Source organism: Lynx canadensis, chromosome B4, assembly GCF_007474595.2.
Source record: "Lynx canadensis isolate LIC74 chromosome B4, mLynCan4.pri.v2, whole genome shotgun sequence".
NCBI lineage: Eukaryota > Metazoa > Chordata > Mammalia > Carnivora > Felidae > Lynx > Lynx canadensis.
Window position 1 is genome coordinate 125577852 of NC_044309.1, and position 21221 is coordinate 125599072.

Below are 21221 nucleotides of genomic sequence, written 5' to 3' on the forward strand. Positions count from 1 at the left end.
GAGGGAGTAATCATTCCTCTCCATTTACTATAACGTTACCCTTTCTAAGTGATAGTATTATTTATTAGACATTCTTACTAACCAAATACTGTAGTCTGGCTTATAATGAGTGTATTGTTCATGTGTATTATTCACAAATGATCTAATTCTAGGGTTACATACTCTCCCTTCAGGAACTGATCATAAAGGAAAGTCAAGGGATCTGTGGAAGTGGACAGTGACCACCGAAATACATTCAGATTGGATATTCTTATTTTAAGTTTTTTTTTTTAACGTTTTATTTATTTTTGAGACAGAGCATGAACGGGGGAGGGGCAGAGAGAGGGGGAGACACAGAATGGAAGCAGGCTCCAGGCTCTGAGCCATCAGCCCAGAGCCCGACACGGGGCTCGAACTCACGGACCGCGAGATCGTGACCTGAGCTGAAGTCGGACGCTCAACCGACTGAGCCACCCAGGCGCCCCTGGATATTCTTATTTTAAAACACCTTGTTGGCTAAATAATATACAGATCTCTGATTCTGCCATTTGTATGTGTTTTGACTAATTCAAAGAATTAGAAAATTCTTAATATCAAAACTAGGTCTCAATAGAATTTTAAATTCTGGATGACCATTTAAAAGTCAGGACAGCTACAGTGAGTGTCTCTGGCTCCCCACTGCTTTTCCAGGCAGCCTCTCTCTGTCTCCAGCAGAGACAGAGACAGTCTCTTGGACTGCCTCAGTGCCTCAGGACCCAGAGAAAGGAAGTGGTAACTGCGAGTCCATGGGCCAGCCCAGGGAGGGTGGTGGGCTCCACCTCTTTGAGGGAATGGCATGAAATGTACGGGGAAGGAAGGAAGGAGTTGATAGTGGCTAATGTGCATTGTCTCAGAAATTTTCTCTAACTCCTATATCACAGGTTAAAGAATTCAATTTCCGAGCAAAATGTATCTACACTGCAGTGATGGTGCGAAGAGTGATTCTGGCCCAAGGAGATAACAAAGTGGACGACAGAGACTATTATGGTAACAAGCGATTGGAGTTGGCAGGACAGGTGATTTAATTACTTTATGTCAGTGGGCCTGAGCTTCAGGTGTAGGTGTGGGGTTCAAGGTTTTTCAAAGCATTAATGCTTACTCAGAATCCCAGTATTAAATAAAAACGGAGCCTCTCTGGCCGAGGTGAGGTATAAGGGCTTATTTCTCTACCTGCTGTCTCTTTCCTCGCGTCTCCTCTGGGGGATTCGTAAAAGTTTGCTCTGTAGCCCAAAGTGTAGACTCTAGCGGGGTCCCTGATGATCTTGCTCCACTGTACCTTTCTAGCCCTGTCTCATGCCAAGGCAGGCCACTTACATCTTCCCAAACACTCCATGATGCTCTTTCATCCTTCCACACCTTTGAGTTCTGCCTTCTGCCTAAGTTGCCCCTCTCCCGTGTCCCTTTACCCTCCCCCAACTGAGGAGCTGCTATCCATTCTTCATTCTTGGAGTCACCCTCTTTGAAACCTTCTGTGAACCCCAGGAGAAGTTAGTTGCTCTGTCTTCCAAATGCCAAAGACACTTTGTTCAGGTCTTTATTTATATGCTAAAGTCTACATAATTCTTTACCTGCCAGCTTCTTCCCCCTGCCCTAGACAGTAAGCTCACTGGGGACAAGAATACTTTATATTCATCTTTCTAATCCTCCTGTAAAGTGCTAGGCACCAGAGATGCATTGGTGAGTGACACTCTCTGAGGCACCTGGTCTCAAGAGTGCATTTTGGTAGGGGAGACAGTGAACAAATAAACAGCAAAGAAATGAGATGATATTAAACAGTCATATGTGTTTAAGGAAAACCCCAAATAGGCTAATGTTAGAGAGTTGGGGTGTTGGTGGAGGAAAGGTATGTTACTTTAGTCAGCATGATTAGGAAAGATCTCTTTGAAAAAAGTGCTGTATTTTAAGCTGAGCCCTCAGACATGCCTCTGAGAATTGAATGAGAAGAAACCAGTCTCAGGCAGCCTTGGGAACTGCATTCCAGCAATAGCCCTTTGCACATGTGCACAGCCCTGCACAGTTCCAGCACCAGGGGGCTGGAGGAGGATCAGGGCAGCTGGAGTGCATGAGGCAGTGGGGCTGGGGGGGGGGGGGGGGCGCGGGGGGGGTGCCGAGGACATTGGAGAACTAGTCTGTGGGCCATGGAAGGGGTTTTGGATTTCGTTTTCCTTGTAGTGGGAAACCACTGGAGAATTATAATCACGGAAGTGACATGATCTGATTTTTATTTTAGAAAGCGCTGATATGGAAACGAACAGGCCAGGAATGAGCCAGTTAAGAGGCTGTGACAGTATTGCATGTGACAGATGTTGGTGGCTAGGATAACAGATACTACAACTAAAACTTTAAAAGTAGGATTAAAAAGTGATAGCAGTTTTAGGTTTTGGAAGAAGGTTAGTGTCTGGACTGCTGGGGAAGTTCTGTGTGGTTAATGGTTGATGCTAGCAGGTGGGTTTTCCGCCACCTTCAGATTGACCTCTGTTCAGGGTATCATAGGTATCCCCACCACCATCAGTCCCAATTTTTAGTTATTTAATTGGCAAAAATCATGCTGTTAAATGAGTTCATTAAAAAAATGTTGATTGTTTAGAAGCATAAGTAATGGAGTCAGGAGAGGAGAGACTATCCTGTTGCTTAAAAAATTAGAATTAAAAAGAGAGTTCCCGTGTGCAAGAAAACATTGCTTTATAAACAATGTAAAGACATAAAAGGCATTGTGTTGGCAAAAATGTGTAAAAACAATAGCTGCTAATTTCACACCCCATGGGATGAGGGAGTATAAATGTGCTTCAGCTTTAGATAACAGAGCTGGATCCACTGGCCAAGTGGGTTCACAGAGCTTTCCCTCCGTCTCTCTGCCACCAGAGGGCTGGCAGGCCAGCCGCCAGTAGAGGTGTTAGCAAAACCTACCGATTTCAGGCTTAATCTTTTCACCTACCTTTTCTTTTTCGGTAATGTGTTCATTATTTGCTGAGCATTACTCTATTCTTTGTCTGCAAATTTTTTGTTTCTAATGCAGCTCGCTTTGTATGGGTGAGATATGGAACGGCACCAAAAATCCGGCACCCTGGAAAGCCAGGGATTTCCACCCTGTGACAAAAGAATGCCGTCTTGACTTCAGAGATTGCCTAATCCCAGCTGTTCTGATAATGTAATTAAGGCTGCCTAATGTCTTTAATTTTGCAACCAGTTTGTGTGAAAAGGAGAATTTGGCACTCTGAAGGCTTAACACTAAATAGCAATCTCAAGACGCCTAATTAGAATTCTCTGACATTAAGCTAATTGGTGAAACTGTATTTCAGCAGCTTAACTTCTTTATTAATTTTTTTTAGCATTTTCATTGAAAATCAATTGATGAGCTGTCAGCATTTTTTCCTTAAATATAATTTGCTCTTTAGTGTTCCTGTCGCAAGCTGGCTGGAAGGCCTAATACTAGCAATGAAAGGTGTTGAATATTATCACCAGCGTTTCATCTCTTTTAATCATTTTACTCTTGACCTAGATAATGTGGCTTATTGTGTGATTTGGCCTTGTAGTTTCCTACTGCCCTGTGAACTGGAGAACGTAATTTCTCTTAAACCAAAAATCTAGAGGGGGAGAAATTTAATGAGGCAGTAGTTCTGTGGAGTGTGCTCTTAATGTTTTACTTGTTTAGGACAAGAGGCGTTTCCTTGCGTTTGAATCGGGGGGCTATGGCGAATTCAGCTGGGATCCAAGAAACTTTGTCATAATTTGAGACACAAAAGTCTAAGTGTAAAGGACTAATTAAAATAGAGCTGAGCCTTTGTGGTTTAGGTTAAGGGCATTTGCTTCTGTTCAGGAGGCTTATTCAAGTTCCTTTTGCCAGTTTCCACAGGAAGTTGCTGCAATGGGCCTCTTCATCCTGCTCACCCCTCTGCACCTGCTTCCATTCCCATATTCTTTCCATGAGTGAAGCTGCTGGGTCTGAGTTGAAGAAAGGATTAAGCTCTCAGAGGAGGAAGTTTTCTTTTTAGAACACTTCTGACATGGTACATTCAAGTCCAAGGTCCTGGCTCTCCTCTCTGCAAAGTTGATTTTAGTAGAAAAGTGGAAGGACATGTCCTAACTTAAGGGGGAAAAGCATAAAATCACATTCCACTTTGGCAATTCTTCAGCAGTTGGCTCGAGGAGAAAACTCATTTGCTTTGAATATCTTCTTCATTATGAGTCCAGAAGCTACCTATGGGTTATAAACATTCAAGAATATAGTCAGTATGGAACTTGGATAATCTTTAGCTTACATGGTTTCGCTGAGTTCAGAATTCCCACTTCAGTAAATAGTGTATATATGATGCCCCCATGATATTACTTTAATGTTTTTTTAGGTGACTTAGATTACAAAGACATCAAGCTTTTTTCTTTCTCTGTAAAGGAAAAAAAAAAAAATGCCTACAAAAGGGAGAAAAAGAAACTAACGCAATTAATTGTACAGAGGCACTGAAGTGTTTGTAGTATCTATTATATTTGATTGTTGAAGAAGCATACCTGCTGTTTGTTTGTAGTGAGCCACCAGTTTAGTTTTGGGAACTTTTTATAGATGGTATTCTGGTTATCTGTTGCTGTGTTGCATGCTATCCCAAAACTGTGGCTTAAATTAACAACCATTTCATTATACCTCACAGTTTTGTGGGTCAGGAATTCAGGCAGGATTTGGCTGTGTGATTCTTTTGTTTTACATGGTGTTGATGGAGGTCAGTTGGTGGTACTCTGCTATAGGGTGTGGGAAGGGTGGAAGGCTGGTCTTGGCTAGGGCCTGACCTTTCCAGTGTTGTGGCAATGGAGTGGCTCAGGGCTCCAAATGAATGTTTCCTGGGAACAAGACACAACCAGTACAGCCTTAATGACCTAGTCTTCAGCTTCGTTTATTTCTACCCGATTGGGAAAAATCGGTTACAACCTCCACCCAGATTTGGGGCAGTGGGAAGATTTGGGCCACATTTCTCAATGTGTAGTTCAGGGGTCACCCAGAGATTTGTAAGTTTACATACATAATTGGGGTTTCCTCCCTGTGGTTCTGTGATTTTCCCCTTTCCAGCTGTTGTGGTAGCACAGATCTTTTTCCTCTGGGTCTTCAATCCAGTAAGATGTTGGGTCTCTCTCTGAGTTTTAGCTTCTCAACGTAGCTTTGACCCTTCTTACCAATGTGGCCTCCCTTAATTGAAAAGCCTTAACAACGGGAAATGCACCCAGTGCCATTCACTTTTGAGACATGTTGGCTTTCCTCCAGTTTCTGCCTGCTTTTAGACGCTCTTCAGTGGCCTCAGATAGTTTTGATATTTTGTCTGGAGTTTATAACTATTAGCAGATGAGCCCATCTGATAGGAGCTTCTCTACCAATTCTGGAAACAGAACTGTTCTTGTCTGTTCTTATGACTTCCTATTACATCCCATTGACTTGGTTTCTGTGGTTATACTATTTCAGATAGTTACCATGGCTTAATATCATTTAATACTTTATTATGTAATTTTTAACATGAAAATAAAAATGTTACATAAAGTTTTGAAGGGTACAAGTAAAATCAACACCCTCAGAGCCACTCTCTGACTTAATAATTCTTAATAATCAACCGTTAATACCATTCCGTTAACCGGTGTATTTCTTCCTTACTCTGTTTCTCTTTTCCCCTTATCCTGAATTTTTGCACTTTTTTTTATTATATCATCTGAATTTTTAATTTAAAAAATGTAATATATATTATTAAAGTATAAGTTTTGCTTATTTTTGAGTTTTGTAAAAATTGATTCATACCATGTACCTTTTTCTGGAACATTTTCTTCATTCAACATTGTTCTTAAGATCTGTATTGTTGGGTGTCACTGTACTTCCAGTTTTGTATTATATTCCATTGTATATATGGAATATGATATGATATAGATGATAAATAACACTTTATCCATTCTACCAGTCAAGACCTTTGTATGATTTCCCTTTTTAAAAAATATTAACATTCATACTTATTTTTTCAGGTGCCCATATGCAAGAGTTTCTACAAATAGGATTGCCAAATCCTAGAGTCAAGTTAAATCTTCAGTTTAACTGGAGAATGTCAAACTAGTTTCCCAAGTATTTGTACATTATACCGTATATGAGTTCCTGATCATCTCCATTCTATGCCTTAGTATCAAACTTTAAAATTTTTGTGGTGTTAATTTGCATTTCGTTTATTACTAATGAGGTTGAGCCTCTTTTACATATGCTTATTGACCATTCCTGTTTTTCCCTCTTTGAAATGCTTTTTGGGTTGTTTGCATTTTCCTTATTGATTTAGAATTTATGTATTTATTTTTTGTAATTCTAGGTTTTGCTGGTGGTTTCCTCATGGTGACTTTCAACTATATATTCCTCTCTATTTCTCTCCTTTAAATTTCTTTTAAACCAGGAATTAAATTGAGAGGCTAGATCAAATTCAAGTTCTTTTTTTTTATTTTTTTTTGGCTAGAATGCCATTGTACAGTTTGCTGTTATATCCTATCAGGAAGAATATGACTAGTTGTATCTATATTTGGTGCCATGGGAATTGATCACTGGGAATTTGATCCCATGGTGCCATGAGAATTGATCATTGGGATCTTTCTCTCATGTGAGAGAGAGAAATTCCAGGGAAATATCCAGTATTTGGGACCCTGATTCATCTGTGAAGTTCCCCATCAACTTTTCTCCTGATGGTTTTATTTAACAGCTGATGATGATTATTCCATTATCCATTGTTTAATTAGGGCATGGAAAATAGTGATACTTTTTCTGCTTATTTTGGCTAGAATTTTTCAATAAAGAATACTTTTCAGTATCATCTCTTTGGTTTCCCTGAGACATAATTTATATGGAAAAGGGAGAATAAATGCTTGCTGGATTTTTTTTTTAGCCAGTTTACAGAGTGTTAATTTAGCTCTCTAGTTACCTCCACAGATGAAGGGTTGTTTTTTTTTTCTTTCTATCATCATAAACTTAGGAATTTTAACATTTCAACTTAAGTGTTAGAATTACTGTCTCCATTAAAAAATAATAATAAAAAGCCTGCTAGTTTTTGATAGAGATTGCATTTGAATTTATAGATTTGGGGGAGAATTGACATCTAAATACTGAGTCTTCTAATCCATGAACATAGTATATCTCTGCTATTGAGATTCTCTTAATGTCTCTCAGCTTTTTGTATACTAACCTTGTATCTTACAAGCTTGCTAAACTCATTGGTTCTAGTAGGTTTTTTTTTTTTTTTTATTAAGACTCTTTGGGATTTTTTTTATATGGACATACATGGTATCTGCAAGTAATAACAGTTTTCCTTTCCAACACTTACATATTTTTTTTCTTGCCCTAGTGTACTGAATGGTACCGCCAATACAGTGTTGAGTAGGAGTGGTAAGAATGGGTATTCTGTCCTCTTCCCCAATTTTATAAAGCAAAGCTTTCAGTTTCCTGCCCTTCCCAGTGGTATCTGGCCCCTGCCATGTACGAGTGCAGAATCCTTGACCCAGGCATGTTTCCTGCTCCTCTCCCAGGGCAAGATGGTTTGGCTTCTCCTCCTCTTTCCTCTGGCCTTGTACCTTTTCCTGGAATTGGTGACCAGAGGGTTTGCTGGCCTCCCTCCAGCGGTAGAATGCTGTTGCTTGTTACTAGATGTAAGACTTAGGGTGGGAGCAGGGGGGCTTTCCTCTCCACCCTTAGGGACAGATGAGTTTTGCTTCTGTCCTTCTCTCAGTGCAGGTCACCTTTGCCCGGAACTATTGGCAGGAGGGTTTCCTGACTTCTCCAGTGACTTAAAGATTTTGCTTCATGCGAGAGAAAGTCCAGGGAAATCAGGTTTTATTGCTTGTTCCAGTGAAGGAATCTTTCTCCGGTCTTTTGCTTTACTTCAGTCTTCCATGAGCACTCCACAGCAAAGAACTTGGGTGTATGGATCCTCTTGTAGGTCTGAGGCTCAGAAGGCATCTAAGCTTCCATGGTAGCCCACATTTGGCTTGTAAGAAGTCCTTAAAATTTTGACTGATTTCTTCTTCTGTGGCAGACTTCATCTCTGTCATGTGTCCCATCTCCCTTGGGAGAGACTGTTACGCTTTGTATTCAGCTCACCTGGGTGCCTTGCAGCCTTACCTCTCTGTTGAACCCCAGAAATGTATGACTTTGTAGTTGATTTATCTGTTTTTGTTATTAGAGTGGAAAAGTATGTTGTCGTGTGACTTTCTGCATCCTACTGGATGTGGAATTTGCAAACTTTCTTAAGCTCTCTACTCCCTCCAAATCCTAGCTTTCCTTCCACCTCTGCTATTCATCTCTTCCATGAAATCATTCATTAATCCTGTTTTCCAATAATCTTACGTAAGGGATTAAACACTTTTTTTTTTTTTTCTAGCATTGGCTGAACTGTGTCGTTTTGGACTTTACTTTGGTCTCTATTGCCTTTACATCCTTCTCTGCTTATGTAGACTTAGGCCCAGACCATTGGTCTGATGATTGGTGTGAGTCTGTGGTCCAGTTTTCACTGGTCTGGAGAGGAATGAGTAAAGATGGATGATGTGAGTTTTATCAAACAAATTGTATTTACTTTTTTGTGTTTTTCTCTTGAGATTATTTGCTCTGCCATTTTTGATGTTAAAATGTGTTTTTGAAAATGAGATGATGTCAGTACATGGGTGTTTTTTATTTTAAAATCTTTTTATTGAGAAACATTACAGACAGAAAAATGCATAAAACATAAATTCCAGCTTAATAAATTGTTATAAAACAAATAGCTTTGTAAATAACGCTCAGATTGAAAAATAAAATTTCAACACTTTAGAAGGTCCCCACCCCCAACATATCCCTACTTGATTGAAATCCTCCCCTCCCAAGGTAAGACCCTTAGCCTGATTTTTATGGTATTCACATCCTTGCTTTTCTGTAGAGTTTGGCCATCAAATTCTAGTTCAATTTTTGCTGGTTTTGAACTTTATGTAATGGAATCATACTATATATATATGTGGCTTCTTTCACTCAATACTATGCTTTTAGGATCCAGCCGTGACTTTGTGGTTATTTTTTGTTCATTTTCATTGCTCTATAGTGTTCCATTATTTCAAGTATGCTGCAATTTGTCCAACTAAATTATTACTTGTTTGACTTCAAGTTTATAGCTCATACAAATAATGCTGTGAATATCTCCTGTGCTGATGCACATTTCTGTAGGGCTGTGGTTCTCAAGGTGCCCTTCCCCCACCAGCAGCTCCCGGCATCTCCTGGGAACTTGTTAGAAATGCAAATTCTTGGACCTATTGAATTAGAAACTGTAGGGGTGGGGCCAGCAATTTGTGTTTTAACAATCCTTGAGCGTGATTACCATGCATGCAGAAGTTTGAGAAGCACTGCTGTGGGGGTGTACCTGGGGAGGAACTGAGGGGGCTTAGGGAAGACTAGATTAATGAATGGAAAACTGTCCTCCAAGTAGTTGTAGCAATTTACATTTTCACCAGGGATATAGGAGAGGTCCAAAAGGCACCACATTTTTTGGTGTTGTGAGACTTTTTAATGGTAATTCTTCTCTGCCACTCCCCTTTTGGGTTTTAATTATCTTTATCTGTAAAATTGAAACTTAGGTCACTGGTCAGTGAAATCTAAAAGTCTGGAAGTGACTGGTCTAAATGAAATATATTTGAGTACAGAAATTTTGTCATCATTTTTGCTTTACTCCCAGTGCCTAGCATAGTGATAAGCGCATAGAAAAGTACATATTTATCCAGTTGAATTTTAAAATATTTTTTCATTGTTCAGCAGTCTCTGTCTCTTTTTTAAAAAGTTTAATAAGGACCTAAAGTTTATCATACAGACTAGTAATGCATTTTGAAAGTTCACTGTATACTTTTTTTTTTTTAGCTTTTATCACTTCTTTTTGAAGATTTATTCAAAAAATTTAATTCTGAAATGAAGAAGATTGCAGACCAGGTGATTCCTAAGCAAAGAGCTGCCCAGTTCGATGTTGTGAAACACATGCGTCAGGACCAGATCACCAATGGCATGGTGAATGCCATTTCCACCGTAAGTCTCCACGCATTTGTTGAGGCTTTTGTAACTTATTTATACCTCTGTTCAGTGGAATGGAAACTGAAAGTACTTTGGGAATGTAGGTGAAAAAATAACGTTTATATTTGGAGGATGTTTACAAATCACACATTTTTGACCTTGAAAGACAGTCCATAGTTTAAATGTTTAAATGTTATCACTAGGAATCTTGTTACTGTGTGACTTTATTGCCAAATTATAGTCTATGTTCTATAAGGCCGTAAGAAAATAGACTCTTACACAGAGGAAAAATCTTTTAGTTTAACTGAGAATAGCCCTTCTTTTAAAGGATACTTCTTCCCCTTGTTTTCTGTAATAAAACTGATATATTGCAAGTAGGTTTATTAATGACAGTTTTTGTCCAAAACAATATAAAATGTTTCATTTCATTGTAGGTTTATGTTCCTCGTAGGGCTATCAGCTGTTCCTCACGTGAGTGATGAATTCAGGCCTCGGCAGCTGCTGTGTATTCAGGGCCCCTGGCTGTTCATAAAGGGTTATCAGATAGGTTTTTGCTCCCTTTCTTAAAGCATAACAACTATAGGTCTATCTGATGAAGTCTAGTTGTGTTTTGTATGCCAGACATAAAATTAGTTTTATAGATGGGAGTTTGCCCCGACAAAAGGATAATGTGCTAGAACACGTCGATTCCCTTAACAATGACAGAATTAGTGGCAGACTTGCTTCAGTTCTTGTCTTTAGAAACTAGCAGGCGGGTCTGTGTGAACTGTCCTTGCCGTGACAGCTACCTCTAACTTGACACGAACTGGGCCTTTGTGCCTATTTAGGCACATTAAACTCTTGTGGCCCGAACTTGTGTGAAAGTAGCTCCCTGGACATTTGAAGAGAAGCCTCCAAAGAGCACTTGAACGCACATCAGTTAGAATTACTTTTCCTCGCTTTCTGACCCATGATTTTCAGGTCCTGATAGCTTTATGGAGTAGTTCTTTTACCCCTTAGGGACACGGCTCTACCTCCCAGAGATAGCCTGCTTATTTGAAAAAGCCTTGTTGTAGGTGTACCCCAGTCTGTAGGCAGCCAGAGAAACTTGTGTTCTCTTCCTAAATTCTGTGTTACTGTAAGTAGAATATTTGCAACAAATACGTTGCTCTCAGAAGAGCAATTTTTATCTCCTTGTCTGTTTCTCTCCTCTCCCTTCTTGTAATACTCACGCAGAAGACTAGAACAAATCCTCTTGTTGGACACCTTGGCTTCACTTCCCATCTACTTCCCGTTTGCCAGCAGCTGCTGCCTTATTTTAGCTCTGTGTGGAATATTTATTTACCTTCCTCACACCTACTCTCTGGGCATCAGTCCATTTGCTAGTTTACCCTCATTCAGAGCAGAAAAGGAGTTCACTGACGAAGCAATGCAAAAACTTGTGGAATAAATGTGTTTGCTCTGTTTCTTTGCTTTGTAAAATGTACAGAGCTTCTTCCTAGAATTTAACTCTTTTCCGTGTTACCAAGAACTCAAAGTTTCTGCAGTGATAGATCTTTACTGTAATGATGATTAAACATTAGTTCGTGAGGGAACTGCCCCAGAGTTACACATTTTAATTCAAACAGATCACCTTATCTCCTTCTGAAACTCTAGCAGTTTTTCTCCGTTAGAGTTTTTAGCTTGGGATCTGTGAGCTCCCCTGTAAGTGAAATGTTTTAAAATTTTGTGTTCATGGTCCTACATGCATTTTTCCCAAGAGAACAGACACAGCTTTCATCAGATTCTCAAAAGAAAAATGAAGACTCACCGTTTAGCAGATGTAGTCCTTTCTTTTGACTCAGATTATTGAATCAGTGATTTTTTGACATTTTCTACTTTACTTTCCTACACATACTCTTTTCTACTGCTAGTTCGTGTTACCATGAATTGAAAATTTAATTATTGCTAACCTTCATCTTTAAATTATCTTTCAGAATATTTAATGTATATGTTTATTTGCTACAACTATAAGATGATAGATTTAATATGATTCAGTATATTGAATGCAAAGGAGATAAACTAAATTTAATGTTGAAGATTTAGCCGCAGCGGATACATAATATTTCTTCATATGAATATATATGCAGCTTTTAGCCTTGATTAAGAAGCTTACAGTTTATTCATTATTCCTGATAACTGCTATTGGAGTCATTTTTCTGGTCCTTTTCTATTAGTATATTCTCCTCTAATTAAGACAGATTTTGGAAGACATCCAAATAATGACACATTCCAACATGAAATTATCTCTTTGAGCTTCCAGCTACTTTTACCTTAAAATATGTGTAGAAATTGCTAGTGTTCTGTTAATTAGCTTATTGCTTCCAGTGGAAGTCTCTGGTTGAACTGGCTTGCCAGGATATAATTAGTTCTTCAGACAATAACTGCTATGACATGGTAAGGCTGATACATCACAGCATTCTGGCCTGGTTGCTAGACATAGGTGATATTCATTAAATCCCTAGAGAAATCCTAGGGAGTGACCAGGCTAAATTTTCATTTCAGTTGTGATATTTTGATTCCTGAATATGCACTGTGGCTCTCATTTCACAAATAGTTCCTGTGATGAACTTCTTAGAGGGGCTGGAAAGTGTCAGGCAACATACAAACGGATCAGTGGTGGCCTTAGGTCTTTTTATATATTTATTTTCTTCTACAGGGAAATTGGTCCCTAAAGAGATTTAAAATGGACCGCCAGGGTGTGACTCAAGTGCTGTCTCGCTTGTCATATATATCCGCACTGGGCATGATGACAAGAATCTCTTCTCAGTTTGAAAAAACAAGAAAAGTGAGTGGTCCTCGATCCCTCCAGCCATCTCAGTGGGGAATGCTCTGTCCTTCGGACACTCCTGAAGGAGAGGTAAGGGATCTAACGAGTCTCTGCTGTGTCAGAGGTAATATCTGTTGGTGGTGTTCTAATTCTGCCCCTGTTCCCCCCAGGCCATATCCTTTTTTTGGGTCAGTCACTCTCTGGCAGAGAAAAAATTGATGCAGCCTGTCAGGACGACATCAGTGTCATTCCAAAACCAGTACCTACAGAGGCATTTGATTTAGTACCTCACCTAAACAGAAATATGATCCCAATTTTCTTGTTTTAGCTTATCCCAAGAATCAAACCATGCAATGAAGAGGGGATGAGAATGTGAGGGAAAATTGGGAGGCCCATCATCTTTATTCAGGAGGATCTCTTTTTATAAACAACTCCTTATTTTCCTTAGGTGTGCTTGGCGGGCATCAGGTTTTTGCCAGGGCAGCCAACAGAGAGCACAGAACCAAGCAGCTTAAATAGGTTTGCTCCCCCAGCATCACCATTTCTGCATCACGGCCCTTTCTCCTTCATGCTGACCATTTTTGGTTTTACCCGATTCTGTTCGTTGTGAACTGTGAGTTTCCGGAGGAAAGAACCTCGTCAGGTTCACATTCTACCACGAGTTCCTAGCACAGAGCCTCATCCACAGTAGAGGCCCCTTAGATATATGCTGAATGAATAAATACATTAGTTATTACATGTAAAAGATGTAAGTTCCAAAGAGTAGGAATTTGTTATGACTTGGGAGAGGTGAAAATAGAAGGCCAGGCAGAGTTATAATTTTTTAGAAAATTGTCATCCGTCTCCTAATTTATCTTAAACCCTATGGAAATGCACACTACAATTATGCAGCTTGTCACATTTGCATAACTTCTACTTCTTGAGCTTTGGAGCACTGAATTTCCCGGAGATGGCTTCAGCTAACTTGTGCATCACTGTAGCAGATGGTTTTGAAGAATGGAAGACAATCTTTACATGTCCCATGTCTCAACTGTTTTTTTTTTTCTTACTTGCTGTGTTATGTCCTTGTTCATATTTCATCTTAGATTTTTGGGGGGGTGTGTAAAAATTCAAAAATATTTTATTTACTTTTCATTTTGAAGAAACTTCAGATGTACACAAAAGTTGCAAAATTGGTACAAAGAATTTCCATAACCCCTCACCTAGATTGTTCAGTTATCAGCCTGATGAAATTAAAATTGATAACAGTATTGTAATCTATAGATTACAGAATATATTACGGGTTATAGAATCTATACCTTATTCAAATCTTGCCACTTAATCCCACCAATGTCTTTTTGCTGACCCAGGATCACCCACTGCTTTCGGTTGCCATGTCTCCTTAATCTCTACTCTGGAGCATTTCTTCGGTCTTGTCTTTGCCTTTTAGGACCAAGAAGCTTCTCATGAACCATGAGATCATGACCTGAGCCAAAACCAAGAGTTCGATGCTTAGCCCACTAAGTCACCCGGGTGCCCCCATCCTTTACTGTTTTTAGACAGTGTCCTCTTAATGACTGTGACGTTCCATTGTCTGGGAATAACAATTTATGTAGTCAGCTTTTTTTGAGGATGCATTAAACGATGCCATCATTATTTGCCATTGTAAATAGTACTACGCTGAGCACTTCTGTGGCTAAATCTAGGTTTATATCCTTGCTTATTACTTTAGGGTAAATTCCTCTGGATATACGTTTTTAAGTCTTTTGTATCATCCCCAAAGTGTCCCCTACAAGGCTGTACTGCTTTATGTTGCTGCCAGCAAAGCGGTGAGCTATTTTCAGACACAAATGGTACTTTGTATTACTAATGGTCATTCTTAGAAATGACTGTCCTTTGCTTTTTAGGCATGTGGTTTGGTTAAAAATTTGGCCCTTATGACACACATCACAACTGACATGGAAGATGGACCCATTGTTAAATTAGCCAGTAACCTGGGAGTAGAAGACGTGAATTTATTATGTGGGGAAGAGCTCTCTTATCCAAATGTGTTTCTTGTCTTCCTCAATGGTGAGTGTATCACAGAGACCTGTTGATCCTGATCAGTCTCTGGGTGGGGAGTAGTAGGGAAGCCATTATTATCCAGGTATTTAAAGGACAAAGGTACTTCAGTTTTGGCCCGGCCTTAATTTAAAGGTAGAAAAATGGTAACAGAAGCAGTCTAACCCACTGGCCGGGGCATCAGGTGCTGAGGATCCCAGGCCAGAGCTAAAGGTAACGTTGCAGACATTGGCCGTGTCCTGCCCTTCCACAGATAACCGCTAGGCCAAAGTGGAAAAGGCTCAACATGGCCTCTTTAAGTTCAAGTTAAATATGTGAGACATTCTGCAGAAACAGATCAGCCCTGACAGCACGTTGACTTCTATTCAGCCACTCGGTGATGGATTGTCAGCAGCCTGTCGCGAGAGGTCCCTTTTTTTCTGCTCGTGTTCCATTTGCTTCTTTCATCCCCTCTGAGTCCTCCAGAGCCTTGGCAGCAAGCGTGCCTCATCCTTGTGATTTGGTGACCTGGGTACCTGTCCCGCCACACATCCTGCAGGCTCGTCCTGACCGCCTAGCTCCCGTGCTCTTCTCCCCTTTCCTTCTGTTCAGGGGGCATTAGTCCTTCACTGTGTGGGCAGGTGAGAAGCAAAACAGGGCTGTTCAGTACATCCCAGCGACCGACGCCGAGAGAGCTCTTCCTCTGCAGTGTCGCCCGGGACCTCTCTGCATCCTCACGCTGACCCCGGGGTGCAGAGTCCATCCTCCTCATTGCACAGATGATGATGATGGAAGAGTGGTTAGTAGGAGCCGGGCAGAGCTCGAAGCGCTTTACGTAGGATCGGGTTCACATTACTTAATCCTCACATCAACCCTTTGGAAGGGATAGAGCCAGTGTTCAAACCCAGGGAGTCTGGACCTCGAATTCCTGCCCTCAGCGTGGTGCTGACCAGTGAGGAAAAGGAGGCTAACTTTTGCTAGTTCAGCAGGCACGGGGCAGGGCTGCTTTCCTACAGCCTATGGACCGGCTGCCTGAGTCAGTAACTGAATTTTCAAATGACTACTCAGTGCTGTTTATCGTCTTTATCAGGTAGATATTTCAAATCAGTATAGATCTGTTTTTCTGCCTGTTGTAAATTTTTCTCTTTCTGCTTAGGTAACATCCTGGGTGTCATTCGGGACCACAAGAAGCTAGTGAACACGTTTCGACTGATGCGAAGAGCAGGATATGTCAATGAATTTGTTTCCATCTCGACAAATCTCACGGATCGATGTGTCTATATTTCCTCTGATGGGGGAAGGCTGTGCAGGTATAAGTTACTAAAAAGAGTTATTTTAAGTTTACTTCTGAAAGAAATACATTTGTTTTTGTTTTTGAATCCACTTCAACCTGTTTCATTGTCGAGATAAACTTAATTCAGTTAGCAGACCCCTCATGAATATGCATCTGGGTACTGAGGATTCAAAGATGAACAGGAATCTGTCTCTGCCCTCAGAGAGCTCAGTCTGTGGGCAAAGGCAGAAATAAGTACTAATAACAACCAACCATGCTAATAATAATGCTAGCTCGCTGTTACTTAGCATTTTATTAGATACACTATGTGTAAGAACTACATTCTGCCCTGTGGGTTGGATTATTGTTTTCTTTTTTTTTTTAATTTTTTTTTTTTTAATGTTTATTTATTTTTGAGACAGAGAGAGACAGAGCATGAAGGAGGGAGGGTCAGAGAAAGGGAGACACAGAATCCGAAACAGGCTCCAGGCTCTGAGCTGTCAACACAGAGCCCGACGCAGGGCTCAAACTCACGGACCGCGAGATCATGACCTGAGCCCAAGTCGGCCGCTCAACTGACTGAGCCACCCAGGCGCCCCAGTTATTGTTTTCATTTAACCAATGAGGAACTGAGTTTTAAGGAGAGTAGATAACTTACCCAAAGCTAGATGGTGGCGGGGTCTGTTTTTCACTTGAAAGTCCTCACAATTCATTTGACTCCAACAATCATGATTTTTACCCACTGTATTCTGTTGCTATGAACTGAACTTTAAAGGATGAGTGGGATTGTGTTCCTTGGATGAAGGAGGAAAGGAGAAATGCTGAGGAATGGCAAGAATAAAAAACGTGGAGGCATGAGGAAGCAGCATTAGGCCCAGTAGAAAGTAGGTGTGTTAAGTCATTCAGTACATCTTAAGGGCCTGTTCTTCACGGGTACTGGCCAGGAGGTGGGGGCACAAAGACGACTATGACAGGGTATCTGGTCTTTGGGGGATATTCGGGGACATCAGCTGAGGATGTTACCTTATTCATAAGCCTCTGTGTTTTACTGTGGCCCTTCATTGTGGACCTCAGGTAGTGTTAGGGCACAAGTTAGTGAGCCAGCAATGGTTGGAGTGGTGAGAAGGGCTTGGGCTTTGAAGTCTGTCACAGCTGAGACTGGGCTGCCATTGTCTGTCCAGCATCCAACTTCTTCCAGTTACCCTCCTCATTTTCCTTTGGAGACTGCTCCTCCCTCTTCTTGGGATGGTCTGTCAGGTACCCTCTCCTGCTCAGCCACAGGTCAGGCACATGACCCAGGTAGACCAGTCACACTCTCTCCTCAGAGGATTTGGATCTCAGATAGAATAGCTCAAGGAAGAAGTGGTTGGAACTGATTCATCCTGATGGCAATACATGCAAGAGACTGCCTGTTACTCCTTCCGTCCTGGATCCTTAGGGTCCGTCGTGAGGCTGGGCATTTCACCATTTTTTCCCCCTAATTTTAGAGCATGAGTGAGGGAGAGAAGGGCAGAAGGGGAGAAGGGGAAAGAGAAAGAGAGAGTATATATCTTAAGCAGGCTCCATGCTCAGTGTGGAGTCTGACATGGGGCTCAATCCCATGACCCTGGGATCACTACCTGAGTCAAAATCCAGAGTCGGACACTCAAACAACTGAGCCACCCACCACCCACGCTCCCCTTTTTTGGGGATTCTTAATCCTTCTAGTAAATTCTTATACTTCCAGTAAATTCCTTTAAATTTTTTGTTTTGTTTTAGTAAGTTCCATTTTTGTGTAAATGAGCCAGAATTGGTTTCTCTTCTTTGCAACCAAAGAACCTGAGGTGATGGACATACCTGAGTTTGAATCCTGACTTCCTACTTACTGATTTGGTGGCTCTGACTTTATTACTTTCCGTGGCTGAAAAAATGTAAATAATAATAATGCCTCCCTAGGATTATCCCAAGAGCTGACTGATGGAAAGTATGGTAAGTGCCTTATAGGTGCCAGGCTCACATTAGATGCTTATTTGTAGCTATTAACATATTCAATCAGGGGTAGGGAAAACCATGACATTTTCTTAGGTCATTCTGTTTGAGGAGTTTTCTCTTTCCTTACATCCTCTGTATTATGAAATAGTCTGAAAGAAATGAATTCTTTTTTTAGTAGTCATTTTATAATGGCATGACGTAGAGCCGGCAGGATGAACGTGTAGAGTTTATCAAGTGAGTAGAAAGTGAGGGAGGGGCGCCTGGGTGGCTCAGTCGGTTAAGCATCCAACTTCAGCTCAGGTCATGATCTCACGCCCTGTGAGTTCGAGCCCTGCGTCGGGCTCTGTGCTGACAGCTCAGAGCGCGGAGCCTGCTTCGGATTCTGTGTCTCCCTCTTTCTCTGCCCCAACCCTGTTCGTGCTCTGTCTCTCTCTCTCTCTCTGTCAAAAATAAATAAACATTTAAAAAAAAAAAGTGGTTTTTTTAATAAAATTAAAACAGAAAGTGAGGGAGCGGAGTGTGACCCTTGCCCTGCACCCGTGTCCGTCCTCACTTGGGCGTCTCTCCGCCTGAGCTCCGTGCAGCCCTCGAATGAGGTGGCAGCGTCTCAGCTTCCCTCCCCGGAAGCCAGGATTTCGAGGTAATGTTGATTTCCATGAAAAGTTCACTCAGTTCATTGCTCAGCGACTTGTGTTCCCCTTTTGTAATTGTGTAGCTCTTCTTCTTAACTGTTTAAAAGTGCTCATTAGTCCTCCAGTAGCTATTTGGACTTTCGGGTAGGGCACACAAGTGTCTGGGGGTGGCTCACTCCCCGCTGTAAGAGCTGCTTATCCAAATAGCGACAGCCCTTGACGTTTCGGTGCCGCGTGCCATCCTTTGTGTCGGCGTCTCCTCGTGGTGGCGAAGCCCTCGGAGGCAAATCACCCCTGACAGTTACAGGTTAATCTACCAGAACGTGGAAGCCAAAAGCTTTCTCTACCTTACACCCATTCTCTCGTTAAGAAGCTCAATTTTCTTTAAACGTGTAGCCCCTCTTTCGGTTCGTGTGTAGCTTTACGTGACCTGCCAGCGTAGCCCAGCGGTGTCTGTCCAAAATGGAGCCACTCTGAACAGCTGATGTTCATCAGACCTTTGCTACAGAATGCCATTGTTGTCCTCAGTGACAGTTCTCTGCTGCCGACCTCTTGGGTGGTAGATCACATATTCCTATGTGAAATCTTAGGAAATGCCTTTGGTCTGATGCATCTACACGGGTTTTAAAACCAAGACATTAAAGATTTGTTTCCTCTTTCAATCTTACTGAGTATTGTTTTTGCCTTGCCTTTTCATTTAAAACTAAGTATTTCCTAAGACACTTGGGGGAAATACTGTGTGTATATATATGTGTGCACATGCACATATACACACATGGGCTGGTGTGTGTGTCTTTTTGTGTATATGTGGGAGAGAAAATAGGCCTCTGTGCACTTCACACGTGCAAAGACTACCCGGTGTCCTCAGGCAGTCCAGAAATCAGGTTGGTTATATCTCTAGCTTCCTTCATTTTACTGTAGTAAACTTCCTTGCTGACTTAATTCTTCTCTTGAACTACTGTGAATTTGTTATTTTTTTTCCATTCCAGACCCTACATAATTGTTAAGAAACAGAAGCCTGCAGTCACAAATAAACATATGGAAGAGCTGGCTCAGGGGTACAGGTAAATGGCCAAAAGCAAAACTTTTCAATCTCCTTGATACTCATGCATATATGATTTAATCAGCAGTGGCATTTTTTGATCTGAGCTTTTCAGAAAAGTATGTTTTCATTTATAGTCTCTTAATTCCTCTCTACTAAATGTTTCAGCCTTTTAAAAACCTATTCCTCTCTATGTGAATTTGCTTAGACTTTGTAAAATATTAGCAGTTTATATTGTGAGGACCACAGGGTGTTGGTGTAAATTAGCACACTGTGAAGTAACAGGGATATGTTGATTTACACATGGTGGGTCTCTCATCACAGGAGCTTTTTAAAGTCCTAGGAGGTATTTTCAGAAGTGGGGGCCAGATTGACAAGTGTCATAGATGTTTTACTGTTTTTATTTCAGTGATTTGTGATCACTGTATGATCCAAGAATAACATGTTTCAGGCATCCCAATATAGTGACACTTTCTGGGAGAGAAAGATGCCTTGGGTGTAAATGAAAGCCAGCATCCTCCATTATCGCATGTAAAACACTGCAGTGAAATGCTGTTCAGTCATGTACATGTCACCAATATTTTCCCAGGAATTTTGAAGATTTCTTACACGAGAGTCTGGTTGAATATCTAGATGTGAATGAAGAAAATGATTGTAACATCGCACTCTATGAACATACAATTAATAAGTAAGTAGGATCCATAACAGCCATAATTAAAACCTGTTCTGATTATAGAAAGAGCTTTCTTTTCATTTCATCTTTTCTGTTGTGTTCCCTCTTAGTAGGAACTGTTAGAAGTATACTGTCTTATAATAAAGCCTTACCCATCCTTTATCCCACCGTAAGAATATCACACCAACTGCTAACAGTCTTTAGATTTCATTATCTTTTCCATTCATTTTACACTTAGTGTGTATTTTTTGAAAGGAATTGCTTCTCTGATTTTGATATTTGATTACTGTCAAAATTGAACTAAGAGGTCAGGCTACATTAAAGATGTATTTCTCTCTTCTAGAGAGGACACCTGAATTCTTGTCAGTGCAGGAATTCCAGACATTATATGTTCTAAGGATGTCTCTAAACTTATGTGCAATATAAACAAAAAAACGGTACTATGTTCACAATGTTTCAAAAATAGTGATATTTTTAGAAGCATCTGTTCTCTCTAGAGGACATTAGGGGACATTCCTAGAACTTCCTGTCTGATGCCCAGGACTGATGATACTGCTTACCTGAAACTGGAATTTTCTCAGTTATATTGTTTAATAGGTAGGAGTTTATTACTGGCACCTGATAACTATTTATGTCTTCAGTCAAGAAAGTACTTTTCTGTTTTCTGCCACCAGATGAAATGTACCACTCCCTTTTTGTCTTATTGTGATTTAGTAAACAATGCTTTTCAGTCGGAATCTTTATTCCTTAAAGGCGTGACTGTCTCAAAGTACTATTTTCATAGTGTCATGTG

General features: G+C 40.7%; 1 protein-coding gene across 1 annotated transcript in view; it reads left to right on the top strand.

The window, feature by feature from the left end:
• The window catches only part of POLR3B (RNA polymerase III subunit B), a 104620-nt gene that overhangs the window by 33496 nt on the left and 49903 nt on the right, over positions 1 to 21221 (top strand). The window contains exons 12-18 of the mRNA XM_030320436.2: positions 900 to 1034; positions 9884 to 10045; positions 12708 to 12908; positions 14705 to 14867; positions 15994 to 16147; positions 19703 to 19777; positions 20345 to 20443. Coding sequence (XP_030176296.1) covers positions 900 to 1034; positions 9884 to 10045; positions 12708 to 12908; positions 14705 to 14867; positions 15994 to 16147; positions 19703 to 19777; positions 20345 to 20443 — 989 coding nt within the window. The remainder of the gene's footprint in view (positions 1 to 899; positions 1035 to 9883; positions 10046 to 12707; positions 12909 to 14704; positions 14868 to 15993; positions 16148 to 19702; positions 19778 to 20344; positions 20444 to 21221) is intronic.